Genomic DNA, 27,320 nt, shown 5'->3' with positions numbered 1-27,320 from the left:
GGGTGGGGTGAGCCGGTGGTTCCTTCTGCGTCGACTCCGCCCTTCGCGCACAAGAAGAGAAGCAAGCAACAAAAAGGGGAGAATAAACGTGGATGCGTACGAGAAAAAGTGGCAACAACGGGAGACGATCACCCGCCGCCTCAAGGAGAAGAGGTGAAAGGAGGAAAGAAGGAAGGAAGGAAGGGAAAAAAACAAAACAACAACAATAAAGAGGGAACACACATAAAAATTCCACACAATGAGCTTCTCAAAGTGGTTTCATCATTACACGCCACAGTGACATGGTGCCACACTGCGGGAACCAACTCGCCTCTCTCGCTCCCCCTTCAATATATACACAAATTCCCAATCCTTTGCCACACAAGACAGCATAGGAAACTTGACTCCGATGATAATGGCGGGAAAAAAGATAAAAAGAAAGAAAAGATGCCAACAGAACTTAAATAAACATGCGGTGATGATGGAAAACAGCAATGAACCCACAGGAAAGAGTGGAATAATAAAAACAACAACAACAACAACAATCAGCCACTTCCAACGACACGACTCTCGTATCTGTTCCTTTTCTATGAGGCAGTCTTAAGTACTGCAAGCCGCTCTGCAGCTTTCCTCTTGGCTTCCATTTTCACCTCTTCGGTGTCGCAATTAACACGTGCCTCCAGCGTGTCATGTAATTTGTCCACCACCGAAAGCAGCCATTCCACGCCCTCTTCCAGGGCAGGGTCCTCTTCAATGCCGCAGGATGCCACCACGCGGTATGCCGTATTTCGTCCAAACAACTTGTCCAAAAATCCATTTGGGATGACTTTCGTGCCTCGAGCATTCTCTAAATCCTTTTTGTTGGCAAGCACTAAAATCGGCTTGCCTTTGATGTACCGGTGTTGTGAGAGGTCTCGAAGAACATTGAGAGATTCCCTCACGACGGCATCATCTGCCGCTGAGTCTATAACAAACATAAGTCCATGACAATCATGGAAGTAATGGACCCAAATGCCACGGAAATTTGCCGCCCCGCCCAGATCGAAGATGCAGATATCATACTTCTCAGTCTGGAATTTTGTCGGGGTGAAGCCAACCGTCGGGGTGGTGTTCACTTCAATTTGGCCGCCCAAAGCCGAGATGAGGGTTGTCTTGCCGGCATTATCAAGACCAAAGGTCCCTAAAGTGATCTTCTTGAGTGGCTCCACCGCACCGTTTACGGGTGGTGAGAGAACTGTGGGATCATACGACTGCTTGCTCTTCTCGGATTCCTCCACCTTTGAAAGCATTTCTCGGAGGTACTCAAACGGATTTTCGGGGCGATCCAGCAGTAATTTCGTCGCCAACAGCTCAAAGAGATGATGGACATTGTGTTGCTTGCAGTATGCAATGCGTTTTTCTTCTTCAGAAGAGGCCATCGGATGTTTTCTATATTTGGGATGATGTCGCAGCTCCTCAGACCCTCTTCTATCCCTCTCTCTTATTCACTCACTCTCCAATACTCTCTTTGTTTACCCCCGCACGCACAAGTAGTGCTGCAGAAAGCAGCGTGAAAGGCGGGGATAGGCAGCAAAGAGAAGTTAAGCAAAAATACATAAATGAATAAATGTCAGTTCCGTGTAAACAACGTCAATTCACACTTCATAAAATTAGTAAACTGAGAAAAAAAACAAACAAACAATAAATAAATAAATGAACATAATGTTTTGACTGGAAAGAGATATAAATACACACACACAAAAGCACATGGACACAAGAACAACAAGAACAACAACAACAAAAAACACCCATTTTCCGTTCCTTCATTTTCCCCTGTGTGCTTGCCATTTGTATTTGTGCGTGTCGGTGTCTTTCCCCTAATTCCTCCAGCGAGTGGAGTTTAGTTTTGTCTTTTTGTTTTTCACACCCTCAACTTCTTACTTTTTTTTTTTTTTCCTCTTTTTCTGCTCCCCTCGTCAACTCACTTCGTGCTGGAGGCCGTGTCCCACACCTTCCTCCTCCTCCCGGATGGCCTCCTTTGCCGTGCGAAGACATTCCTGCAGCTCGTACGACGCGACACTCGGATCGTAGCACTTTTGACAGGTCTTGTCGTCTAGTAACATCTTAAACAACCGCACCACCTGCGTGCGTGTACCGTCCGTCTGGAACAAGTTGTCATCCTTCCAGCGCACAAAGAACTTTGAAAGAACTGGCATAGCGCGATACTCCAACAAGTTCAGTGGCGTTGTTTGAGACGGAACAATATCTTCCAGCAGGCTCAGGATGTCGCCGGCAGTTTCGTAAAACTCGGGAAAGACATCCAACACGCCTATGGCTACGGGAATAAAATCAGCGTCCTCAATACGGGCATTTACCGTCTGTTTTCCCGACGCCTCGGAAGGGAGCCGCTGTGCATCATGCAGCACACGAATATGCTGCGGGAGTCCTTTATATCGAGAAATGTTCAAAATATTAACGGCGGCCTGTACACCGTCGGCGTCAAGGAACTCTTTTCCACCCTCCTTTGGGTAATGCCGCATGATAGACGAAAGCACGAGCGTGATGTAGCGGGTATCTGTGGGGTCTCCGGTGCTTCGTTTGTAGGCCTCCACAATCGGTTTGACGCCGTTGGCCTGCAACACGCGGCGCTCCACATCACCATCCTCGCGTTGGGTGAAGCAAAACAGGCAGATGGATCGAAGTGCCATGACACGGGCGTATTCATCACGGCTATGAGTAAGAGCGCGAAAAACCAGCTCCACACCATTCCGCTTCTTCACGAAGTACTCCGTGAGCGTTGGGTACACGGAGATAAAGTTGATAAGACGCAGGAATTCGTCTGGTTGAAAAAAGACATGTTTTCGCATCTTCCTTGTCCCCTGGCCGAGAAAATCATCGATGGCAAAGTTGAGGAGGTCTCGTCCACCGGCTGCCAGAAGTTCCGACTCCGACAGGATGGGAACGTCCAGCGAGAGATCCATGTGGTCCACCAGCACACGCGCCAAGTAGCCGTCAGCCAGTTCATTGTCCGCCCGCAGCGCCGCAAGCAGAAATCGCATTTGTTTCGGAAATTCAAGTGGACCAAATATCATATCAGGCGGGAGCTCAAGCGACATCGTCTCGGGGTCAACGTCGTGCAGCTCAATCCACTCCATTGTCTTCAGCAGTGGCCTCCGCACCTTCGATACCACCGTCGCAGCCAACTCATCGAAGGGCTCCCGGTTAATAAAGTACATGGCGGCGCAGATGCTGCTCAGCGCCCACGGCCAAATCTGATGAAATCGTTCCCGCGCACGTCCACGCGTAAACCACTCGGGGGCCCGTCGCATCATCCTCCCGGACGAGTTCTCCTAAAGGGCACCGTCTGTGATCGCCCCGCCCACCACCACCCCAACAACAGCACGGAGAAGAGAAAAGTCAAGAGCGAAGGAGGTTCAAAAATCAAAACAGAAGCAAACAACAACAAAAACAAACAAAATAATTCAAAATAAAGAAACAGAAAAAAAGACGCCCGTCAACCAACAACAGCAACAAAAAAACAGGATAAAAGTTTCAAAAGGCTTCCCCCACCCACACACACACAGACAGCGACAGCAGATTCCTCACGACGCAAACAACTCTCTTGGCTCTCTCCTCTTCCCATTCGTTGGTGATGATTACTCTGTGGGAATCAAAGGAGCCAACACACGCTCATACGCCTCACGTTGCACCACCAAGTAGCCTTTCTCCTGGTGCACCACCGCGTGCCTCTCGCCGCCCGAGGAAAGAGCGTTCAACAACAACTCTTTCTGCACCGCAGTAACGTTTCGAAGCAGTACAAGATTTCGACTAAAAATAAGCCGCCGACACTCCTTCTCCCACGTCATCAGCTGGTCGCAAAACGATTGTGGAATGATTTCGTCAATACGGATATCAGAAGCATTTTTAAAACGTGTTCCAGCACCCAAGACGGACAAGCCCGACGCTTTCTTGGAATCACCCTCTCTATGATGCATCAACATGGACGGATGTGCCTTCACCGCAAGAAACTGTAAGATGTGCGAAGAGCCGATACCTCGCTTTAAAGCTGCAGCAAATGTCCTCCGCGTAACTCGATAACAAGCAATCATCTGGTCTACTTCTGCATCCCTCTCCGCAAACTGATTGAGAATATTCAAAAGATCAGGATTTTTTGTGTAAGCATAGAGGCGAAAGTTCGCCTCTGTGATGATGGTGTCTTCATCCTCGCGACGAACGCGACCCATCGAGTTCCCCCCGCTATCAAGCAGCGCAGCTGTGCAGAGTGGGGCCGTGGAGCTCCAGCAAACCGCATGATGAAAGTGAGGCGACAGCGCAAAGCAACGACGACCACCAGAAATGAGAGGATACACGAGCCCCACCTCCGACAGACGTGCCAGAATTTGAAAGGCGGCCAAATCCTTTTCCTTTTCCGGGAACGGGTAAACAAACTGACTGGTATTAAGAGCGAACAAAACGGCTAATAGTTGCCACAGTTCCGCACGCGTCACACCACTGTTTTTTGTCAGTACCAAAATGCGATCGAGGGCCACGGAGACCAACGTCCACCATTGCTGCTGCAGGGGTTGCATGCAAAAACTCAACCCCTCAGAAGTAATTTCCCTCGTCTCTGACGAAGTTGGGACAAGGCGATAATACTGCAACATGGACGCAAGGGGCTGTCCGCGCTTCTCTCCAAACGGGTCAATAGATCCTGCGAGAGCACAGGCCGTCGTCATGTGAAGAACACTTCGACTCGCATCCAACGTGTTTTGAAAAGAGAGCTGAGCAAGCGGCATTCGCGGCATCGCCTTTCCGTAAAATCGGGCATTTCCCGCCACCTCGTAGAGCCGCCAGTGAACATCGCCCCCCTGCACGGGATCCCATGCGCTCTCCAAGGCTGCTCGAAGGGTGCGCCAAAAGGGATGGACAGTCGCCCCCTCTTCTACCGTAGCAAACACTCTCGCGGTGACTTCAGAGACTGTTGCGGCCGACAAAAGCACCGCCACCTCGTCCTTCGCAGATAAGGGGTCAACCACTCGCCTTCCACCTTGAATCGCGGCAACAAATTCCTGATAACAAAAAAACGCGAGGGCCGGGCACTCTGTCATTAGACCCTCACGCTCCGGGTAGCCCAGCACCTGATCAAAATAGGAGGGATTCATCTTCTATTTGTATTTTTTTGCTCCCTTTTTTTTTTTTTTTTTCCTTTTCCTTTTAATTATTCTCCTTCTGATCGCTCCTGCTTATTACTGCTGCTGCTGTGACTGCGGAAACAGATTTCCGCCCCCTTGCGTCGCGTTACCTCTCAATTCCGTCTCCCTTTCCAAAGTCCATAAGTCCCAAACGCACATACAACGAAAAAATGGACACACACACACACACACACACACACACAAACAGACGAAAAAACAACAACAACAATGTTGCATACATGAATATATCTATACATCCATATAAAAAGATATGCCAGCAGGACCCCTGGGGATTAACGAGAAGGTCGCCGCAATTGTCATCCCCGCCTCTTCTCTCCTTTCCACCATCACAACAGACCTCTCAAAATCCAAACAAACACTCCACACATTCCAACGATGACCAAAAACACATAACAGAATTCCGGTCACACGGCTGATAAATCAAGCACCAATTTTTTGTGACAATTTAGGCGTCAGCAGCACTCTCCCACCAAAAAAAAAAAAAAAAAAAAAAGAAAAAAACCGCTTGGGAAGTAAAATCAGTTCTTTATTGCGATACTGTCTTTACGTTGCTCGGGCGCAGCAAACGCCTTGGCGACATCGCCACTCTCAGCCTCGATGCCCGAGAAAAAGACACAACTTCCTTCACCTCCTCCTCATCGTACCACGGCTCCGCCTCCGTCTTGAATGGTGTTGCCACTGTGAGTGTGTTGATATCCGCTAGCGTCTGTGGAACAAATGCCCGGCTCGAGGACGCCGGCGGTGTGCGCGCCGTGCGCTTCGACAGCGTTGACGTCTGCTCAGAAGAATCCAATGTAGCTAATGTGGGTGACGTGGTGTGCCGCTGACAATTATTTGCTCCCGTCACCACCGTCCTCTTCCCAGCGCCATTACCAGCACCGAAGGAACTGTTCGGCGTCGGAAAGAGCCCAGAATGACTTCGACTCCAGGAAAAGTTTTCTGCTCCTATTTGCCTTTCCAAAAGACAACCGTTACCACTTTTTTCTCCTTGTTGTTGTTCTTCCTTTTCTCTATGCAGCCTCGCTTGCAGTGCCGCCATTTCCTCCTCTAAGACAATCTGAGGGTCATCCTGGGTTACCAATGAACTGGAGCGATCCCACCCTTCCAATAACCGCCCCTGAAAATGAGTGCCTGCACTTTCCTTCAAGGGGACTTTCTGAGTTCTGGAAAGAAACGCAATCGCCTGATTTGCTGCGGATAACTCCTCCCGAAGGGCGACGATGATTCTTTCCTTTTCTTCACACCGAAGCCTCTCCGCCATAAGAGCTTCCCTCAGCTCGGCAAAGTGCGTGCAGCAATTCCACTCACACTCATTGGCCAACACCATTTTTCTATGATGGAGGCATGCCTGCAACTTTTCCACTTGCTCCCGAAGCTCCGCATTGCTGTCGTACAGACGGATGAGCTCTTTTCGCATCGCGTCTGTTCCTGCACCGCCCTCCACTTGTTTTGTTACCGGTGCCGTCTTCACAGGCGATGCAGACCCGTTGGGAGGGGCGGTGCTGGCGCTGGAGCGGTTGCTAGGAAAGAAAAACTGATGCTTTGCCGGTAGAGGCGAGCTTTCAAGCCACGTGCGCCTGCTGGGCAGAAGCAGATGCGCATCCGCCTCATGCGTTGCTTCCCTCTTGTCACGACCCCTCTCCAATGCAGCATTTGACGACAGAGACTCCATCTCTACGTATAATGTGGGGTTTTGCCGCCCCTTATCACCCTGTGTGTGTGTGTGTGTGTGTATGTGAACCTCTTGAAGCTCTTCACCCGCTCTTTATCACTATACTAGCCACACAGATAAAAGAAAACCGTGAAACGACAACAACAAAAAAAAAAAAAAAGAATTGTGTGAGACCATAAAGCACCACCCCGTGCTGGCTGCCGCACGTTTTGGGAACACAACTTTCAAATAATATACGCCCTCCCCGTCCTTTACTTACCACATGTATCGCTGGTCCATAATTTTCTCGTTAGATCAGTGCGCTTTCCATGTCTCGTTTCCTCTGGTTGTACCAAATGCAAACTTACACACTCACACTCAAGTACGTAAAAAAAAAAAAAAAACCGCCTGTGCCTTACTTTTCCCTTTTCAGAAGTCGATAAAAAGTAAAACGCTCGTTATTTTCTTCAGGATTCCCTTTATTCAGCGACATGCAGGTCGGCTCAATCGTCAGTGAAGAGTCCAACAAGACTCCCCATTTTATCCGTCACCGTTATTTGACAACGCTAACGTGGTGCACAAATCTTATTTCCCTCGCCACCTGTACGGGGACGAAGGCAGGTTGGGTTTGGCATGGTCCTCAAAACTGGGCACCCGCAGCAGTCTCTACAGCAGTAAATCAGGAAGGATGATGGATTGCAATGCTCTTCCCACACAGCCGCAGAGCCAAAGCATTCCTCTCAAAATTCTCAAGGAAAAAAAAACGCAAAAAATACACACACATAAAAAACACGTTTTATAAATTGAAAACAAAAAAGATTTTTTTTTTTTTTTTTTTCTTTAGGATGCCTACACGCAAAAACGCTGTTTGGCGTGGCTCACGTTGTGGTGCCATTCTCAATGCGAGAAACGTGGTTTAGTTGTATCGTCGCGTGTGCCAGGCCCAACCTTTTGCACCGCCCGGCGGCTTCTTCAACCAATTCTTTAGCCTCACGAATTGTTGAGCATCCCGCAACGGTCAGGTGCGCCGAGAGAAGATGAAAATTCGGCCCAACCGACCACATGTGCAAATCATCAATCCTCTCGACATTTTCTACACCCAGAAGCACATCCCGTACACTGTCATAGCTCACGGAAGCGGGGACTTCCTCGAGGAGCACGGAAACAACTTCCTTGAAAAGGTCACGTGTCGTGTAAATAGTGATAAGGCCAAAAAGGAAGGAAAAAAAGGGATCGGCTAAATTGTAGTAACTATTTGCACTCCTAGCGCTACCTTGCGTTTTAAGGTTCCCAAACCAAATGACTGATGCAGCCACCACGACCCCCAAGGCCTGGATACAATCCCCAAAAACGTGTAGCATTGCCGCGCGCAGATTCATACTTCCGGACCCACAGTGATACGAATGACCATCTCCCAAAGGCGGATTCACAAATTCCGAGTGTGAAGTCACAAGCTGAAAGTGTGAAGAATTACCAATCCCGCACTCTGTTTCGATGACAACGCTTTCAAGGTCCTGGGACATCTCGTGGCTGTGGTCATGCAAGGCATCGAGACTGTGGTGGTGTTCATGAACGTCTGCACCGCTATGCAACAAACCGTGACTGTGTCCGTGAGCCCCGCCAAATCTCAAAATAATGGCCAACACAACGTTCATTAACAATCCAAAGACCCCAACAACAAAAATCAGTTCCGCGTCTATTTCACCACAGTTTTCTCTATTCTTGTTGCCGGCGCACAATAGTATCATAATTGTGCGTTTGATTGCACCAAAAACAATCCAGGCCGCAAGGCCCCATGTTGTTAAAATAGAGCAGAGCGCACCAACAACCTCAACGCGTCCCCAGCCGTACGTATTTATCGTCGTCGCACTCCAAGAGGAAGCATACACGGCAAAGAGAGAGATTGAAAGAGCGAAGACATCAGCAAGCATGTGCACCGCATCAGAAAGAACAGCAAGGCTGTTTGCAATAAAGCCACATATCCCTTCAACGCACATCATAATCGTACAAAAAATAACAGCACGGATAAGAGCACGACGCGGCTTATCCTCCACTGCACGAGGAGTATGCGGGGCCATCACGCAGTGGACGTTATTAGACCTCATAGATGAATGAACGTAACCCTCCATTACAGCTGCTTCCTCGTTTGTGCTGAACAAAGAGAAAATATACGCTTAAATGAGGGATTGTCCCTTCTTCCTACAAAGAAGGAAAGTAAAAGAATGGGAGGCCACAGCTTCACTGAATGAACCAAACAACCCCTAACTCCCTCAAGTAATACGAGATGAGTTGTCCAACAAACGGGCACCGGCAAGCAAACCAATTCAAAAGAATTGTTTTATTATAACCGGGCTTGTTGTAAATTTACAAAGTGGCAGCTTTCATTAAAAAAGCCACCACTCCCCTGCAACCGTCGGAACGCCCTGCGCGTGGAGGGTAATAAATAAAGTGGATGGGCCGACAGGATAAAGAGAGAGAGAGGGGGAGGGAAAAAAAAAAAATAATAATAAAAAAAATGCACGTTCGCCAACTTCCAAATCGCGGCATGGCTGGAAGCAAAAATCAAGTATTCAACTGATAACACAAAAGATCTCAGACAAGACAGCCACGCATTTATTTAGCCCCATATGGTCGCACATTGTTCCCACGCAATTCTATAAAATAAGGGCCATATTTTCTGTCAAATTTGGATTATTATGTCTTTTGGGCATTTATTCTCTTGTGTGCCTTTTGTCAGCCGTCCGTTCACCTACGCCTCGCACATTTCCGTAAAGAAAAGAAATGATCATGACCACAATTACGTGGACACATTGAATAATATAAAATCCGTTCACGTGCACACATAAACAAAGAGAGAGAGGGAGAGAGACGCATTGCAGGTCCATTTCATAACACACCCCTTTCTTTCCCAAGCTCTTTTACTTTTCCATCTATACGTATGAATATACATGTATTATGTAATGATCTCAACTCGCATCGTCACTATCTTCATCAGCTTCTCCGTCGTACTCCAAAATGCTCCATCGACTCGCCCGGGTGGTTTGGAACGTTACGTTCCCCTTCAAACTATCACGTGAAAGAGAATTCTCTTGCGGTACTCGGGAATCATTCACCTGGTTTATCTTCTGGTATATGCCAAATTCCGTTTCTGTACGAATGCCCTCACTACTAAAAGGCGCATTCGCAAAATCTCCGTAGTCCGCTTCGTAGTCCTCCTCTCGCATTTGTGAGGGACGCGGCGGTCGGTTGACATGAATGCTGCGCCTCAACGCCTCAAGGAGATGCGCTGGTGAAGCTATTCCCGCATTCAAAGGGCTTTCCGCCTCATCTTCTTTTACTGTTGAGGTTGTCTTCTTTTTCTGTGACACCGCGGGGGTGTATGCTGGTGCCAGCGCCTCCCGCATCGCCGACTTGGAGAGTGGCTGGTGGTCCGCCGCCTTGGCACCAGGTGGCAATTCCGGCACTACGCCATCCACGGCCTTCCCGTGTGTGGGTACCACGTCGATGTCGAAGGGGACGTCGATCCATCGTCGGTGCTGTGCAAAAAACTCTGCTTGCATCTCCTGTATTTTTACCAAGAGCGCTTCTCGTGCCTCCGCAATGGCGACATCTCTCTTCATCTCCTCTTCGCTACGAAGCGAAAACTCGACCGCGTCCAAAGCCTCGTCATCATCATCATCGTCCTCGTCAGTACCGCTATTCCCCAACTGCTCACCGACATCGTCATTCCCGCGGCTGTTGTTCGCCGCACCATTTTCGGGTGGGCGAAGGCCAAACGTACTGGGCAGGTTCTTTCGGACGGCGGTGTAGATCCGTTCCACCTCGTCCCGCAGGGAGTCCCTTGTGATGTCAAATTGAGAGGGAGCCGCGGCACGATTCTTCGGTTTCCCACTCATCTTTTGGGTAATTTGAATTCGGGCACTTGCACCCGCGGCGGCTGCACTTTTGGTCGCATCGTTGGCAGCCTCTTCACGCAGACGCCACGTGAAGTAAAGCGCGCGCTCTCGGCATAATTGTGCATCAAATAGGCTGAAGTCGACGTGCGCCACCTCCCGTCTCTCGTCCTCAGTTTGCGGGTGGAGAAGCGCGTCTCTGACGCAGTGCGCCACCTTTTCCCACGGCTCATCGGGATCGCCCTCAAAGAAAGAGACCGCGTCCAGCGGCGCGTGAAAACGTGCGGCAAGCAGCAGAATGTAATTATCTATGAACGCACTGAACCCCTGATTAAACCCCGGCATACTGTCCACGTATTCTCCGTATTACTATTACTATTTTTTCCTTCTGTCCTCCGTTGCAACCAAGAAATGCAGCTGCAAACTATGCACGCGGCCGACCGACGCAACCGCACCTCCCACCACTCCCCTTTTTTTCTTCCTTTTTTGGACCCCCTTTCCCCGCACACCGGAAGATGAGAGCAAAAAAAAAAAAAGAAAAAAAAAAAAAAAGTCAAAGAAGGCACCGGCAAAACGGACTACACCGGCGTATATTCGCGGTAAAACACCGATAGAGAGAGACGGAAAAGGAGGGATGAAAACAGAAAGACGACGTATTACCGAAAACCATATAATAATGTGGGCGCCTACACACACAACAAAGAAAAAAAAAGAAAAAGCAACGCAAAACAATCAACAATCATAAAATGTGTGTTATTTAAATATGTCGCGGCCGGTAAGGGAGCCCTTCCCCCTCCCTGAAGACATCTCACATATTCACATGTGAAATCCTTCGGCCACGCCAAGAAGACAAGCAACAAACAAACAAACAAACAAACAACAACAACAACAAAAGTGCACAGGAATGGGAAATGAAAAGGCCAGCAAAAAATTTTAGATTTACGTATAAATAAATACGCACATATGTGTATATATAAATACGCCCCTGATCCGTGACTTATCCCCGCCGTCCTTCCGGGGACGTCCCGTGCACGGCAGGGAGTTGAAAGACACGCCACGCAGCCAACAAACGGCACAAAAGGAAAAAGAAGAGAAATAAAAAAAAAAAAAAAAAAAAAGAAAAAAAGAAGCAAGCACCGCACCACGGAAGGATAACGGAAAAAACAAAGCAAAAACGAAGAATACACAAAACATATAAACACCAATAAAAAACGCGGAGGACACATAAAAGGATTTATACTCAACACGGATGGAAAATCAGCTCCCCGTGCCACCCCAGAAGAAACACACACAAAAAAAAAAAAGGAACGCATATCAAAGTACAACACATCTCAATAAAAATAACAGTAAATATATATCCACATAATGTACTTGCCCGTCGTCAAAAAGAAAAAGAAAAAAGGAGGCGGTAGAATAAAATTACTCCCGTGACAAATCACGGTAATGGACCCCGCTTCCTCTTTGTTGCGTATCTTATACTTCATTCCTCCACCGGATTTCGTACAGGGGAACGCGGCCGTCGTGCATTCAATGGGACCCCCCGCCGATTTTTTTCCCTCTCAACCTCGTTGAGCCATTGCTGAATGGCATCGCTCTTTTTCCGAATCCCCGTAACGTCGATGCTTTCTAGCCTCAGTGGCAAGAGGCTGCGCCGGGAAAGACCCTTCGGGCCCGTCGAGGCCTTCTCACTCCCGGTCACTGAACGCCTGTAACCTCCGGAAACCGCAGAACCCCGCAAGGGACGGTTGACATCTTCATCCATGCTTCGTTCAATGACTGCTTGTCGGTGAATAGAGCTGCTGGAAACTTTAGAGCCCTCTTTTCGAGAACCGTGGTCAATACTCGGTGAAGGGGCTACTTTTGCTGACTCAGCGTGGGGTGGAAGTCGCTTAAAAACAACAAAACCACTAGGTGAACTAACAGCTCTTTGTTCTACTTGCACCACAGTTTCATCCAAAGAATTGTTACGAGAGACCAAACCTCCCCTGGACCAATTGTTCCTGCTATTATTATCATTGTTATTACTCTTGTAGATATTCTCCTCTTCCCCACGCTCCGCATGGGCCGTGCCATTAGAAAAGCCCACAACAGAGGCTTGACGATTTGAGGAGGTTGTAATGTAAGCAACTTGCGGTGAGTGTGAAATAACAATGACTTCATCCCATTCTTCTGGGTTTGCTGTAAAAGAAAGGCTGCGGACGGCGTTGTTTGTTGACATTTTCTCGGGCCTCACAAAGTTGTCACGAAGCTTATTACTTCTCTTGGCCGAAACAACTGAAAAGGGAGAGACGCCATCCTCGCAACTGCCGGAGGAATCCCTCCGGCAAACCCGCGAGTGAGTGCGCTTTGGTTCCACATCTTTTCCGGATTTATTCCCCTCCTTTGCCGCCGCCGAGCCCATTTGTAGGCAGGGCTTCCAATCCTCTGGATGTAATCTCGCGTGTACGTCCAAGCCGCCACTTCTCCTCTCCATCAACCGCCGGGAAGAAAGGAGGAAAAGCCAAAAAATGAGAGGGCCCAGGCTCCGCGGAATACCCTCCTCCTTCTGCCTCTGTTCAAGCACACACACACGCACAACAAGACGACAAAAGTGTTAGAAGACTATATATATATTATATATACACACGCACCTATGCGATCTGCGTCTCTCCCGACTGCTTGACTTGTCGGCAGCCGATTCGGCTTTTATTTCCCCTAACCCTCCCCGCAATCTTCCAACAACTGAAGACAAACATACACACCAACAAAACAAACAACAAAAAAAGCCAAAGGAGAAGAAGAAAAAATGAGAAAAAATAAGGGCAAAGAAGCTGCCAGTAGTAATGGCAGCGGTTGAGGTCGCGGCTCGGTGTTTTTTTTGTTTTTTTTCTCACCAGCCCGACCGGTCCTCGCTTCACCTTGACAATAAAAGGCGCATACAAAAAGATACACAAGGAAACAGAGAAACGCTCCTCCCTCTCACTCTCAGGTCATCGCAGGCAAAAAAAAAACAAACAAGCCTGGATTTCTTTCCCTTTTCTTCCATTTGTAAGATATGACTTTTGACGTGACAGAATCAATTTTTCAAGAAAATGAAAGCCGGACGCGGCAAATAAAATAAACACCAAAAATATACACTGACCGTGCCCGTTCAGTGTGTTAAACTCCGCATCTCAGAGAGTCCCACCCCAGTCACTCGGTTTCTTGTTTGTCCCTTTCCACTTCCAATTTATTCCTTTTTTTTTCTTTTCTTTTATTCTTCTAAACAAGCAAAACACTCAGGGTATAAATCGCGTCTTGGCACGGCCTACCACAGAGCCTCTGGTTCAAAACCGGTGCGTACACTTATGAAGAGGAGATGGAAGAGCGGGAACGTCGAGAAGCACACAAGCATACATATAAATCTCGTCCACTTCCCTCTTCCAAATAACTTAGGTAACTCCCCTGTCACTCCTCATCGCACCATCGTTTCTTTCAGAGTTTGGTATGCCGTGTGAATTTCTTTGAATTTTTGCTCGGCAGCTTCGTGTTCTCCCGGACCAGAGCCGATCCATCTGTCAGGGTGCCACCGCAACGCTGCCTCGCGATACGCCCTCGTCAGTGACCTCGCATCTAATCCGGCGGTGTTCTCCAACCCCAGCACCTTCGTACAGTGCGCCTTTGAGTTCTCTGACGCAAAGATATTTGGAGCGTCTCCGCTGTGGCCGTATGTCTTTTGCCGTGGCCCACCAGACGCACTGTTTGCATCATTGGAACAGAACCTCGGGGTTTCATTGGGGTTCCTGCCCCTGTCTATGTCCTCGTTACCGTCACTGGAACGAGAATCTTTGCTCCGCTCTTCCCTTTCCTTTAGTTTCATTGCCTCAGCAAGTTGCTGTCGATTTTCATCGGTTGGGGCAAGCTCCACGGCTCTTCTAAGGTCGTTAATCGCAAATTGAAGGTAGTCAATGCCCACCCTGGCCTTATCACGCATAAAATGGAGATAAATACGTGCTCGACGTGCATACACCTTGGCATTGTTACCATTAATCTGAATGGAACGGTGAACATCACTCAAAGCATCGTTCCACCGACCACATTGCATGGAAGCGGCGGCACGATTACAGTACGTAACGGCAATAAGTGATTTATTAAGTGGATCAAGTGTGAGGCATCGCGTGTACGCCGTATATGCTTCCATCCAATCACCACTTTCGTACGCTGTATTACCCCGGTCGCGATGATGCTCAAAAGAGACCACGGTACGCTCGAGATGAGTATAACGGCTGTCTTGAGAACGGCCTTCAATTTCTTTCTGGCGACAAGCGGCCTGAATAAGTTCCAAAATTTCCCCTGTTGAGTTCGGATCGTGCACACAATAAAACAAGCACTTTGCATGGAGAAATAGAAGCTCCGCGTATTTTGGATAGGCTTCTCGAAGCCTCTTAATTTCCTCCAACGTACGCCAAGAGTCCAAATTTAGAAGAGCCTCTAACTTGCGGCACTGCCACGGCAGGCCAACTACTCCTGTGGAGCCAAATGCACGAAGCAACTGATCAGCACACTCTACGCTGTCAATCCAACGGCACTCCTTCATGTAAACGTAGTACATCTCATAAGCACGCAGAGCCTTCATCTCCTCCGCAATTGCACGCTCTTCCACCAGATTTACACACATTTCACGGGCAACACGGTAGTGGCGTCTTGCAGCTTGAACATTATTTGTGTAAAGGAGAGCCTTCGCCGCTCGCCAATGCGCCTTGAGGTTGGAAGGAGAGCGACTCAACACAGACTCGCAGTCCATAAGAGTAAGAGCGTATTGATTGAGAAGAAAATACGCTGCCGCTCGATTACAAAGAATAATATCGTTTTCAGGATCCCGCTCAATCGCTTCACTGTACGCCTTGACTGCGGCCTCGTACTGCTTATTCCGCATACACCGGTTTCCTCGTTCACGGCAGGCTTGTATGAACTCGGCGTCAGGATTAAAAGAACGGGAACGTCGAGTGGTATAACCGGGTCGTTTTCTGCCCTGTTTCCTCCATTCCTCGCTGCCTTGATGTAAATGGCCGATACTGCTGCTTTGCTGCTTCCCTGACCCCTGAACAACGGAGGCACGTGGGGTGTGTGGTGCGGAAGATGATGACGCTGCCACCGCCGCCCTCGCCGCGTCAACTGCCACTGCGGCAGCTTCAGTTGACTCACGTAGACCCGGAACAATTTCCTGTAGCCTGCTTTTTCTTACATCCCGTCGCACTGTTAGTGCAGGACGATACGTCATGCGAATCTTATTCATTGAATCAGGTGAAACGTGGCATTTCGATTGCCTCTGTTGCCTTGAGGGACGTAACATACGCCGCACCACAACGGAAACACCAACCCCTGCTGCATCCACCACTTCAACCTCCTTGTCAGTCAAATTGAACTCCTTCATTTCCTTCGGCTCGAGATCTCCACAATGACTGGTGATACTGCCGTGATCGCCGCCACACATGCAATCTCTTCGGGAGGCTTTGGCCGTGGCAGGGCGTTTGGTCTTTGGACGTTCGGGTACCATGGCGACACCGTAAACATAGAAGCGTTCTGTATTTGTTTGCGGACGTCTCGGTGTCGAAGAACTAGCAGGGCGTTTCTTGTTCGTCGTGCCAGCCCCTGGGGAGCTCGATTTCCTATCCATCCATCCTTCCACGGAAACACTTGTAAATTGAGGGTCCGTTTCCAATGCGGATGCTGAACGACGATGAAATAACTCACCATTTCGGCTAGGAGCAAAAAATGCACTCGCTGCTCGGCATTCATTTGAAGGCACATTGTCCTTCACCTCGTTGTGGTCATTTGATGCTGAAGAAACGGCACGATAAACAGAAGCCAAGTTTGAGCTTTCCGAGGTGCAGTCTGAAGAGAGCGTGTTTACTTCGCTACTTGTCCGCCCCTCTTCAGCCAAACATGCCTGAAGGCAATTGGTGGCACTGGATGTTAACTCCACTGCCTCCCGCAATTCTTCTTCAAGTCCCCCAAGACGGGTTTCCTCCCCGGCACCACGGCACTTCGCTATTTGGTCCAAAATCAAGGCGCTCAGCTTTTCCAACACGCGTAGTTGACGACGCAGCAACGGTTCCTGGGATCCGCTGCAGTCCTCAGTGGGGCCAAAAGGTTGTTTTTCTTCTTTCTGGGCCGCGGCGTACTCGGCTGTCAAATTTATATCCCTCTTCAGCCCAACTTCCCGGCATTGCTGCAAATCACTCGAGGCCGCGTCGGTGCCAAGCATCACTGCTGTCACGCCCCACCCCTGCAGTCGCTCCTGCATTGCCCCGAGCCGCTCCTCAAGGGAATCGATCACAACCCAGCGCAGCGCCCCGCCAAGGTGACGCACACTCATCGCTGCTTGAATCCCCGTGGACGATGTCGTCGGGGATGTAACAAGGCGACACAACAGAGAAAGAAAAAAAAAGAAAGAGAGAAAGCGAGAGAGATTAATAAGCCTATGATAAATTGTGATGCCAGCAACGGCAAGCCAAGGCACGTGCAACACCAAAATGCACCACACTGTCCTTCCTTTCCCTCTCAATAGGGAGCAGATTTTCCCTCTCGAATGATACGATCCACACCGACCTTCACCCTAGAAAACACACACACACGCACACGCACATACAAACACATGCAGACGCCGAAGCCTCCTTCTACTCCCTCCCTCAGCCCTTACTAAAACTTGCCCGCGGAGGCTGAGAGAGGAAAGCCCCAGCTGAAGAAGTGGGGAGTGGAATGGGAGGCGTAAGCGCGAAGCTCGGCGCGCGGGAAAACAGCTGGGGGCTTCAAAAAAAAAAAAAAAAAAAAAAAAAAAAAAAACCCGCGGAGACCGCCTCACTCGTAAAAAAAAAAAAAGCATCACACATACAAAAAACAAAACAAAAACAAACAAACAAAAAGAAAAATTGGCGCCCTGCGGTCGTCTGCGTTGAAACAACAAACCAGTAAAAAGCAGCAGACAAACTCAATACAGAAGCGAGAGGGGCAGGCGGCCTTGGGGTGAAAAAAAGAAAAAAAAAAAAAAAAAAGAAAAGGTGACTAACGGTTTACTTCTTCGCTCTCTTTCTTTCTTTCTTTTGATTTTTGTTTTTCCTTTTATTTTTTTACTTTTTTATTTTATATTTTCATTTTAACTATCAGACGGCGGGCGTCGGCTATTCGGCGGTTGATTGCCTTTACGCGGTCGCATATCACGAGTGGGCAAACCACTGGAACCGGTTTCTTCCCCGCCCTTCCTAAAGGCCGTGACGATCTCCCTCACCGGCGAAACAAAAGACACCCCTCCGTCCGAATTCAAGGATGGCGCAAAAACCAATTCCGCGGGAGAAGTATCAAGTGCCTGTACTACGTCTTTCCCCTCCCTGCGTCGTTTAACGCACTCCTCAAGCGTGGATCTATTATTCTCAATACATTGAATCATGTTGTCAAGAATGGCAACTTCGCCCTGCGGTCGGGCAATAGATAAACCGTGTAACACAACTTCATAGATGGCGTCAATGCCATGTTTTCGTACGTAACAACCATCCGCCGTGTTGCAGATGGAAGGTTGATTCCTTAATAGCTGTGCCTCGTTTTGTTGTTTTTCAGCATCTTTGTTGGAATTGGCGTCTCCACCCCGAAAAATATGTAAAGACTTTAAATAACGTTTCTTGCAGTACTCCGAATAAATAAAACTAAGCGTATTCATTGTGCCACCGTAGTTAAATAACATCAGCGAGGCGGAACGCCACGGTTCCTCCCTACAATCGGTGTGCCATGAAATTAACACCGCTAAGCGGTATGCTTTGGCTGCCGTCATATCATTCGTAGCGACAAGTGTCTTCAAGAATGAAGCATACGTTTCCGCCGGATCACGCCCGGTCACCTTAAATGTCGGCAAAAGAGCAGCACGGTGTATGCCTACACCGCTATCACGACCCACAACGTGAGACACAAACAAATCTGCACTTTGATTATAAGGCATCTCTCGAGCGGTTAAAACCTTTTTGCCCTTCCCATCTGGCGGCGACGATGATCTTGTGGATGTGATGCTTTCATTCTCTGCAAATACTACCTCATGAATAAAAAGGGCAGTTGCCCCATTTTGCATTGAATCTTTGCCCTTCAAGAATGCATATGTCGGAATACCAGCGTGAAAGGTACCCAATGCCTTCTGTATCCAGTGCTCCCATGGAACATTCTGCCATAATTCCCCATATTCTACCTTATTAGCTCCTTTTAAAGGTCGACTGCGTGTCTTGTCCCCCACGGAGACACATCCAATATCGCTGGTATTTACATAAGTCACCATATTTGTTCTTGAACAGGTGGGTTCTTCAACTACACTCATGGTAGGCCGAACAACGATTGGAGCGGCAACGCGTGTAATAACAGGGGAATTCGCAACGGGGTTAGACCAAGGAACCTCTGCCGAAGAAATTAGGTCCCACGGACGATTGGCCTTAAAAACTGCCCATTGAAGTAGACAAGAGGCCCCATCTGCCGGGTTCCAAAGTGCGGGAAAAGGAATGGGAATGTGGTCCGGAGCCCACGTGTCAATGATGCAGATTTGACCCACCTCGGACGGTGGTACATGTGGTTTTAACGCAGGGCTGGGGAGAAACCCCTCAATAGGGCTTAGTAGACGCTGATAAAGTTTTCCAAGAAGACCAGCCCAACGAGATCGAATAACCCTCCGCATTTTCATGGCATCTTTTGGAGCATACGTTTGGGACATAACTTCATAGAGGCGTTCAAGTTCTTTCAGTTCCCGGTCAGCGTGTTCGTCCACAACAATAGGTGCAATCTTCACATCACCGTCTCTTACAACATATGCATAGACCTGATTGCAGGAGGTTTGACTGTACATAACGATGCTCACAGACTGCTGGAGACTGTATTCCCGTAGCTGATGCGCAAGAATACTTGGGCCATTGGCTGTGATCCACCGTATTGTGAGGTCCAACGCAGGAAACTGTTGGAATTCACTAATTGGGGATGATGTACTATTGGAAGAATTGCTCTTCTTCTGATTGTGTGTGGAGTTTCGGACCATAAGTAATTCCTTCCCGGCATTGAAGAGCAGTCTCCCCAAGGCCGTATCAAGTGCGTTAAAAACATGTCCTTTTTCAATAAACCATTGCTCACTCTCGCTCCATGCGTGCTGCCCAATCAGTAATAGCTTCTTCAGCGAGGCAGGGCTGGGGGGAGTCAAAATGTAGCTTTCCATAGCGCGCATAAGGGTGCTGTGTACATCACGCACTCGGGATTTCAGTTCAGACTCCAGACGTTTTTTATCTGTCAATTTTCCCACCGCTCTACCATGACGTTCTTTTGCGAGTTCCCACGCACGATACACCGTTTGTAATTCCTGAATGGTTATATCAAACAGAGAATCTTCTTCAGGGCATAAATCCTTGGTTGAAGACTCCATCACTGCGGTGCTTTGGATGCTTTCCAATGACGCGGTTCGCGATGAATCAGGATTGCTGTTAACCTCACCGGAATCCGCATCCTGCGGTAAGCCAATCTCATTCAGCAAGATTTCATTGTCGGCAATATCCTCTGGAATTAGTTCCATTTGTTTGTAACTTGGTGTCACTGCACGAACAAGCTCACTCTTGTCCGTTTTCTTTGTGTTCTCCGCACTGTACACTTTCTTTGCGTGACGTATCAGCCATATGGGGGATGTGTCGTCCCGCCACTGTGGAGGGGTGTTGATAACATTCAGAAAAAACTCGGCGTGTGTCTCAATCCACCTCATCAGACCTGGCTCTTCCTCCTGTATTGTGTTGAGTATCTCCTTCAGCCGGCCGGGGTCACGATCGACGTATTCCACGATGCACACCATCACGGGGTGGTCTTGGAAGGACTCGGGAAGATGGCCGTACTGGCCCTTCGCAACCAGAAAGAGATGGTGCAGGCCACGCCGACCAAGCATGAACACCAGCGGCTTAAGGAATCGGTACAATCCTCTGTCGCTTGAGCCGCATCGGATGTACATGCCGTCATCCGTAGCGGAGGCCACGGGGGTGAGGAGGGGCTTTTTCTTTTCTGCGGCCTCATCCGCGGCGGGGGAGCCTTTCGGCGCGTCCACGCCCTTCGCCCTTGCGGGGTGAGTCTTTTCTCTCAGTACCGGCTTCCCCACCACTAACACGCTGCCGCCCTTTGGAACGGTGACTTGGGCACGCAGGCGTTGGTTGGGCTCGGAGTCCTCCGGCTTCCACATGTATACGAGTTGCCTCCCGACAAATAGTTTGATTGTGCTGCGCTTAAGGTGCAGCTGATCGACAGCTGCATCCACCAGGCGCTGCACAGTGAACGGGGGGTCGACAGTACATTTTCTGCCGGATACTGTTTTCAGTTCAACTGCCAGTGGTGTTCCTGACTGCGACATTTCTCCTGAGGGGCAAGACGGAGAGCACGCACCACAGCTGCACAACACGCCCCTTCCCCGTGTAAGCAAACACCTGTTATATGTGTAGTGTATGGCACTTATTTGCGAAATACTTAAAGAGAGAGAGAGAGAGAGTGTGTGTGTGTGTGAGTGAGTGATGCGCCCCCTCCCCTTTCTTCTTTTCGTGTCTCCCTGCCACCGTTTGCTGCACGCTGACGAGACAAGGAAGAATGCGTCCGGCAAACACACAAACACCCCGCCAAACAACTAAAAACACGAAAAACAACAACAACTTCCTAAACAACAACAAAAAAAAAAGTAGGGGCAGAAAAAAAGAAACTTCGAGTGTGCCGCAAATAATTTCCTCGCACCGCCACTCACGGTGGTGCGTGTCTCTGCAGGTGAAGAGCGAGTGCAAAAGGGCGAGGCGGGCCTCATAGTAGAAGAAATCGGAGAGTAATAAACAATGTGGGCGGCAGGGGAAGAAGAGCCAGAAACAAACAAACAAACAAAAAAAAAAAAAGGAAAGAAAAGCCAAACGATGGGGCAGGCTGCATTACAAGGCAGCAACCGCACGCGGGGCTCGAAGGAGCACAGAGATGCGCCCCTCCCGTCGCACAAACAGACAAAAAGAAAAACGCACAGTACATATGTGTACATCAAATGAAATGATGCCGCATTACAAAATATTTAAATACCTCCCACCCACTGGGCGGTGTTTGTATGCATAACACGCATGCGTTTTTTTTTTTTTTTCTTCTTCTTCTTTTCTTTTGGAAATGGGGAGGGAGGAAGGGGAAGAAAAAAAAAAAAAAAATTGCATCACTCTGCTGGTTACTTATGCCAAGCCAAATAAAAAAGCAACACCAAGGCGATGGGGGGGGGGGGGGGAAACAAACAAAAAAGGCAAAACTGCATGAAGTCCGGCAAGCACAAATATGACACCACGAGGCGCGAAAGAAGTAAAGTATTAACATAAGCAGCAGACAAATAATATATGAAAACAACAACAAAATTCACGCGAATGGCGTTCGTACGCGGCACGTAAAGGCTGAGAGAAGCCCGCAGGCCACACCCCCTCCACTAAAAAGGAAAAAAGAAAACAAAATTAAAGACAAAAACGACACGAGCAAAACAAAAAAAAAAAAAAAAAAAAAAACACATCCCCCCCCCCACTCTCCGAGGCTAACGCCGTAATTTCAAGGCAAACGCCTCTCTCTCTCTCTCTCTCTCTTCCCCTTCCCCCACGCCCCTCCAATTCTTTTGCATGGAAAAACACACGGATGATAAAATGAAACTTTAATTTATGTCCCCGGCCCTTCTCCGGCTGTGATGGCGAGTCACAACAAATCGCCCTTCGCCCTTCTTCCCTCCTCCCCACTTAAACGGGGGACATGACAGATCCAAGAAAGGCCCATCGATACATAAATACATATTGATTGATTGATATAATGACATAATGACATATATATAAATATAAATAAATAAATAAATAAATAAATAAATAAATATAAATCTAAATATATAAATGTATATATTTATATGGTATATAGATCTGTATACATGCATGCGTATATGTACATATATATATATATACATATTTCTGTACATCCACTTTCTTTCCTCATAAAAAAAAAAAAATATTTGCTTTTGTTCCTTCGTGTCGCCATAAAACACTTCACGTTGTCCCTAACTTCTTCCCCCTCCCTTTCCTCCTCTTCTTCCTTTTTTTTTTTTTTGTCCTCCTCCTCTTATTATTCTCACAACACCCACAAAGGCCGAGGTCTACGTTCATCCACAACGACCCCCTTCCACAAGAGAAAAAACATGCACAGGGCAACCAACACAAAAAGACACACACGCAGACATACGGGGGGGAAAGAAAGAAAAAAAAAAAGAAAAAAAAAAAACCCGCATTATTCGCACCCAACACATCGATCAACAAAAATAAAGAACAGTCAAAGAATTGGGCCGTTCAGGTGTGTGCTTGCACGTAAAGAGAAGCTGCATGCAACCCGGAACATCGTCCATGCATGCTCGCGTTACGCCCATATTTAATTAAATACTACAGGCCCCCCTCCCCTCCCCTCCAAAAATAAAATAAAATGAAATAAAAAGTAAAAAAAGCCGCGGCTGAGTCGCAGGCACCGACATCATAAAAAAAAAGAAAAAAAAAAAACAAAAAAGACAATGATAAAATTACACGCACAGACGCAAAGGCCAACAACAACGACAACAAAAGACGAATTGTAAGAAATAAGAACGGAAAAATTAAGAGGAGAGAGAGAGAGAGAGGGCGAAGGGGGGCGAGAGAAAAATAAGGCTTCCAAAAACATGACGAAAACCATCACATGCAGTACGAACGACGGTGCAAAACAGCACCAAAAATCAAATGAACTCTTCCTCAAAGAAGAAAAAACAAAAAAACAAACAAAAAACTCCTGCATCCACAAAGTTTGCATGCGCACATCTATTTGTTACATACATGGGCACTATTGGTACAAGGGTAAGGGCACCTTCTATGCTCTGTGTTTTCCTGTTTAAAACCCATTTAACTTCTCGTTTTCGCTTTTGCTCTCTTCCCTCGGAATATTCCGTTTGACGATATCGTCATTTTTTTTTGGATTCCATACATACGTACACACACACACACACACACACCGGGTAGATGTCACGTCACTAGCATCTCTTACAAGAAAATGGGTGCTTCAGTCAATTTCTATTTTTTTATTTATTTTTCATTTCTTCTCTTCTATCACTTTTATTCGCTCTCTTTTCCCCCTTTTTTTTTCCTCCGTGTCTCTCTCGTTTGCCGCCGTCCTTCCCCCATCTTTCCTGCGTCGGCGTGCCCGTCAGCCTGGCGGCCGGCCCTTCCATCTACTCGCGGCGACCGTGTGCGTCCATACAAGCACGGGGCAACAAGCAGGCGGGTGCGCACAAAGACAGAGGGGGGGGGGGGAGGACGCACACAACAAACAAAGAAAGAAAAAAGACAAACGCGTGATTGTGTGGGTGTCGGAGTTAAAATCCATTTGGCTTTTTTTTTTCTTTTTCTTCCTGAACCTCATTTTTGTCAATCTTCATTCTCCCATTCAACACCAGCAGACCGCCCCTCTCTTTTCCACCGCAGCCGCCACCCGCAAAAGACCCGAGGCACATGCGAGGTGGCAACGACTAGGGAGGGGAGGCGGGGCGGAAAAAGAGAGGCGGATGTGTTGAGCGGAAAGAGACAAGAGAAATCACATTGCCCAGGAAAAAGATATAATAACGAGCGAACAGTTAAATGTGCGACAAGGGTAAGAGCAACACAATGTACATGACGGAAATCAAAATAAGGTGAACAAGTCCGGTGCGCCCCACGTCAGTGACGGCAAAAAAAAAAAAAAAAAAAGAAAAAAAAAAAGAAAGAAAGAAGGAAACAACAAAAAAGAGAGAGAGAGAGAGAGAGGAAAAAAAGGGGTCGTTGATACTAAGAAGCGTGCACTGATCGCATACCTAATTAACTTATGGGAGCACAGGGGAGGGATGACAAGAGTGGTGCAGTTTGACTCCCGTTATTACTAATCACCACCACTGGTCGTTATCACACACAAAGACAAAAAGGAAAAACAAAAACAACAACCAAATCAACAGATAAAGCAAGCAGCACACAAATACACACACACACAAAAAAAAAAAAAAAAAAAGACAGAGTGATGCAATGGGGATGGAGGAGCACAATTTACTTCGACTTGTTTCTCTTCTATGGCGGAAAAGGTAGGGGGCACGTGTCTATTCACACGTCACCCCGTCCGTCCCCCTTTGATTTTACTCATGCAATCGACAATGCTGCTGATATTCCTCGGCGGAAAGAACAACAACAACAACAAAAACAACAAAGGAACATCGTCCTCCGCACATACACACGCAAACACACACACACACACCAATCCCTTTCTTTTTCCCCTATTCCCCGCCAATTGTAGAAAGCAAGCGTATCAACAATTGTGCACGCAGGCTGAATCTCCCTACCCCGTCCAGCAGACCCCTCCCTTCCCTTCCCCTGTGCAGCCCAATCGGGCGAAGCTCGCACCCATACACACATCTGCGGTCCGGGAGAGGGCAGGGGAACAGGCAGGGTGACGATGGGAGACGTGCAGTGCAGCCGCGCACGGGAAATAATAATAATAATAACCCAAGAAGAAACACCAGAATAAAAAAAAAATCTGCACCACCAATAAGTAATCAAAAGCAGTCCATAAAATAAAGCAAAAACCAATATACGTAAAGAAAAACAAAAACAACGACAACAACAAACATGGAGAAAAAGTAAAACGTGTAAAAAAAGAGAAAGAAAAGAAAAAAAAAAATGGCCGCTCCCAACTTGCTTTATCGGATCTTATCCAAATCCCCCCTCCTTCATTCCTCTTTCCTTTCATTCCTTCTCTGCAGACGATTTCTTCTTATCTCTTCCACCCGCTTTTCGCGCTGAATAAATCTTAGACGGGCATTTCCCCCCCGCTCTTTCATTATTATTATGAACCCCCTCCTCGTTTGGTTCATTCGTCCCCGCTGCCTCTCCCAACCGCCCCACGTCACCGAGGCGCCTTGCAGCGAGCCACCACAGCGGACAGTAGTCAAAGCACCCCACATCCCCCCACCCAAAAAACAAAAACAACAACAAAAAACGTCAACCAACGCGAATTGGTGGGGGAACACCACGAGGCAGTGAGACACCCCCACGAAGGGGATGAAGAGGAGGAGGAGGAGGAGGAGGAGGAGGAGGAAAAAAACGCTCCGACAAAAAAAAAGGAAAAAAGGAAAAAACGAAAAAAAAAAAAAAAAGGGAAGAAAGGGGGGAAAAGGGGAAGAGGAGGGGAGAAAAAAAAGGGTAAAAACGACAGCAAGACAGACAAAAGGAAACAAACAAACAAAAAAAAGGTTTGAGTCCGCAATTCGAACACACACATTTTTTTTTTTTGTTTCCTTTTGAAATATTTCGTTACGCCACTCCAAGTTATTTAGCCGCATTTCTTCCTCTTTTCCTTTTTTTTCCCCCCTCCCTCTTTTCTCTGCAGCGTCGCCGGCTCGCGTCCCCTCCCCCTTTTTCCTGGAGTTCATTCTTCTTCTTCCGTCCTCTCCCCCTATCTCCGCATCGATTTCAATTTTCCTACAGCGTTCTCGTTTCCTTTTTGTGATGCGTCCCAAATGCACAAAAGCACGCACACCAACCCCACCTCTATTTTTAATTCTCGCGCAAATCCTTTTTTCTTGACTGTTTTTTTTTTTTTTCTTTTTCTTTATTTCTTTTTTAAAATCTTCCTTTTGTTTTTGTCGCAACAGTTTTTCCTTCTCTTCTTTTATCCCCATTCATCCCTCGTGAGCGCGTTGTTTATAACGGGCGGTGCTTTCCATTGGCCCAAAAGGGAAATATTGAATCAGGAAGGCCGTCTCGCTACATGCCGTATTGGATACTCCCTCCCTTACACACACACACACACACACACCCAGGGCCATACACGCTCCACTTTTACTTTATACCTGCGTTGTCATACAGTACCGTGCATACATAGAGCGAAAAGCTCTTATTCTTTTGGCACAAATCCATTTCCAACCAATGTTAATAAGAGGGAGGAAGGGTTACTCTTCTCCGTGGTACATGGCGTACGGGTTGTTGCGCCGCGTGGGGCTGATCATCCGCATCTTGCCACTCATGTCCATTGTTGCCTGATTAGGGAAAATCATTCGCGATGGCACAATACTTGGAGTTGCTTCACCAGATGCTTGATGCTCCTCCCGTGCCATGAATACAGGGTTGTTACTCTCCGTGCCACTGTTGCTTAACATTGGCTCCCCTACAGTTCCCTGGTTGACTTTTGGCGACGCAGCGTCAGTTGCCCCAGTAAAACGTTGTGCAACCATAAGTGCCACCTGGCTACCACTCATCCAAGGACCGTTGTGGCGAACACGAGGGTTCACAGTAATATCGGAGCTGGGAGAATCGCCACGAGATGTGCTATTGGGGCTCACTTCCCCCACAATCGAGTTAACAGGCGATCCGGCGGCATCTGTGACAACATGAAGAAAACGACAACTTTCGCCCCTTCGACAGAGACGATTGGTTCGAAAATGGGCACAGTGTTGCATCTTCTTCTTGGGAATTGTTCCCTCAACCTCAAACGCCGTCAAGTACTGACGTGAACCCAACGTCAAAAGCACTTGATCACCAGGATAATCAACAAAGGAGTCTTTACTGTTCTGTTCAA

At 47.9% G+C, this 27,320-nt stretch overlaps 10 protein-coding genes across 10 annotated transcripts, besides 45 other annotated features; all 10 read right to left on the bottom strand.

Annotated features, from left to right (window-relative positions):
* Window positions 1–8: part of a microsatellite that runs on past the window's edge.
* Window positions 1–25,805: part of a sequence feature (heterozygous, Esmeraldo-like haplotype) that runs on past the window's edge.
* Window positions 156–184: a microsatellite.
* Window positions 496–524: a microsatellite.
* Window positions 567–1,397, bottom strand: Tc00.1047053510297.100 (ADP-ribosylation factor-like protein, putative; the record flags this gene model as incomplete). The annotated part of the gene is made up of 1 exon (XM_808903.1): window positions 567–1,397. One exon carries the CDS (start codon window positions 1,395–1,397, stop codon window positions 567–569), a length of 831 nt encoding a protein of 276 aa, XP_813996.1.
* Window positions 1,732–1,759: a microsatellite.
* Tc00.1047053510297.90 (hypothetical protein, conserved) lies at window positions 1,935–3,290 on the bottom strand (the record flags this gene model as incomplete). Its single annotated transcript, XM_808902.1, has 1 exon — window positions 1,935–3,290. One exon carries the CDS (start codon window positions 3,288–3,290, stop codon window positions 1,935–1,937), a length of 1,356 nt encoding a protein of 451 aa, XP_813995.1.
* Window positions 3,397–3,464: a sequence feature (T-rich).
* Window positions 3,615–5,120, bottom strand: Tc00.1047053510297.80 (DNA repair and transcription factor protein, putative; the record flags this gene model as incomplete). The annotated part of the gene is made up of 1 exon (XM_808901.1): window positions 3,615–5,120. One exon carries the CDS (start codon window positions 5,118–5,120, stop codon window positions 3,615–3,617), a length of 1,506 nt encoding a protein of 501 aa, XP_813994.1.
* Window positions 5,120–5,174: a sequence feature (A-rich).
* Window positions 5,325–5,357: a microsatellite.
* Window positions 5,643–5,672: a microsatellite.
* Window positions 5,698–6,843, bottom strand: Tc00.1047053510297.70 (uncharacterized protein; the record flags this gene model as incomplete). Its single annotated transcript, XM_808900.1, has 1 exon — window positions 5,698–6,843. One exon carries the CDS (start codon window positions 6,841–6,843, stop codon window positions 5,698–5,700), a length of 1,146 nt encoding a protein of 381 aa, XP_813993.1.
* Window positions 6,884–6,909: a microsatellite.
* Window positions 7,642–7,664: a microsatellite.
* Tc00.1047053510297.60 (zinc transporter, putative) lies at window positions 7,701–8,951 on the bottom strand (the record flags this gene model as incomplete). The annotated part of the gene is made up of 1 exon (XM_808899.1): window positions 7,701–8,951. The coding sequence occupies one exon, from the start codon at window positions 8,949–8,951 to the stop codon at window positions 7,701–7,703; it is 1,251 nt and encodes a 416-aa protein (XP_813992.1).
* Window positions 9,312–9,339: a sequence feature (AT_rich).
* Window positions 9,789–11,060, bottom strand: Tc00.1047053510297.50 (hypothetical protein, conserved; the record flags this gene model as incomplete). Its single annotated transcript, XM_808898.1, has 1 exon — window positions 9,789–11,060. One exon carries the CDS (start codon window positions 11,058–11,060, stop codon window positions 9,789–9,791), a length of 1,272 nt encoding a protein of 423 aa, XP_813991.1.
* Window positions 11,239–11,267: a microsatellite.
* Window positions 11,571–11,595: a microsatellite.
* Window positions 11,792–11,844: a sequence feature (T-rich).
* On the bottom strand, window positions 12,196–13,188 carry Tc00.1047053510297.40 (uncharacterized protein; the record flags this gene model as incomplete). Its single annotated transcript, XM_808897.1, has 1 exon — window positions 12,196–13,188. The coding sequence occupies one exon, from the start codon at window positions 13,186–13,188 to the stop codon at window positions 12,196–12,198; it is 993 nt and encodes a 330-aa protein (XP_813990.1).
* On the bottom strand, window positions 14,149–17,052 carry Tc00.1047053510297.30 (TPR-repeat-containing chaperone protein DnaJ, putative; the record flags this gene model as incomplete). The annotated part of the gene is made up of 1 exon (XM_808896.1): window positions 14,149–17,052. The coding sequence occupies one exon, from the start codon at window positions 17,050–17,052 to the stop codon at window positions 14,149–14,151; it is 2,904 nt and encodes a 967-aa protein (XP_813989.1).
* Window positions 17,108–17,146: a repeat region.
* Window positions 17,300–17,332: a microsatellite.
* Window positions 17,488–17,519: a microsatellite.
* Window positions 17,545–17,605: a sequence feature (T-rich).
* Window positions 17,703–17,733: a microsatellite.
* Window positions 17,771–17,831: a sequence feature (A-rich).
* On the bottom strand, window positions 17,830–21,075 carry Tc00.1047053510297.20 (hypothetical protein, conserved; the record flags this gene model as incomplete). The annotated part of the gene is made up of 1 exon (XM_808895.1): window positions 17,830–21,075. One exon carries the CDS (start codon window positions 21,073–21,075, stop codon window positions 17,830–17,832), a length of 3,246 nt encoding a protein of 1,081 aa, XP_813988.1.
* Window positions 21,568–21,608: a sequence feature (T-rich).
* Window positions 21,817–21,850: a microsatellite.
* Window positions 22,161–22,234: a sequence feature (T-rich).
* Window positions 22,288–22,309: a microsatellite.
* Window positions 22,540–22,676: a microsatellite.
* Window positions 22,769–22,836: a sequence feature (GA-rich).
* Window positions 22,954–22,985: a microsatellite.
* Window positions 23,168–23,191: a microsatellite.
* Window positions 23,233–23,261: a microsatellite.
* Window positions 23,350–23,393: a sequence feature (CT-rich).
* Window positions 23,704–23,736: a microsatellite.
* Window positions 23,792–23,866: a sequence feature (A-rich).
* Window positions 24,448–24,530: a sequence feature (CT-rich).
* Window positions 24,665–24,759: a sequence feature (T-rich).
* Window positions 24,928–24,953: a microsatellite.
* Window positions 24,971–25,001: a microsatellite.
* Window positions 25,232–25,389: a sequence feature (T-rich).
* Window positions 25,395–25,424: a microsatellite.
* Window positions 25,798–25,841: a microsatellite.
* Window positions 25,806–25,908: a sequence feature (areas merged during assembly that could not be assigned to a particular haplotype. This can correspond to areas where the two haplotypes were merged or to regions with more than two copies in the genome that were merged during assembly.).
* Window positions 25,857–25,899: a microsatellite.
* Window positions 25,909–27,320: a sequence feature (heterozygous, Esmeraldo-like haplotype).
* Window positions 26,333–26,367: a microsatellite.
* Window positions 26,540–26,561: a microsatellite.
* Window positions 26,695–27,320, bottom strand: Tc00.1047053510297.10 (hypothetical protein, conserved; the record flags this gene model as incomplete). The annotated part of the gene is made up of 1 exon (XM_808894.1): window positions 26,695–27,320. A coding segment is annotated over one exon (626 nt), but the record flags the coding sequence as incomplete, so codon positions are not given.

Source organism: Trypanosoma cruzi, genomic scaffold (assembly GCF_000209065.1).
Source record: "Trypanosoma cruzi strain CL Brener 1047053516705 genomic scaffold, whole genome shotgun sequence".
NCBI lineage: Eukaryota > Euglenozoa > Kinetoplastea > Trypanosomatida > Trypanosomatidae > Trypanosoma > Trypanosoma cruzi.
This window is presented reverse-complemented; position numbering and strand designations above follow the sequence as displayed.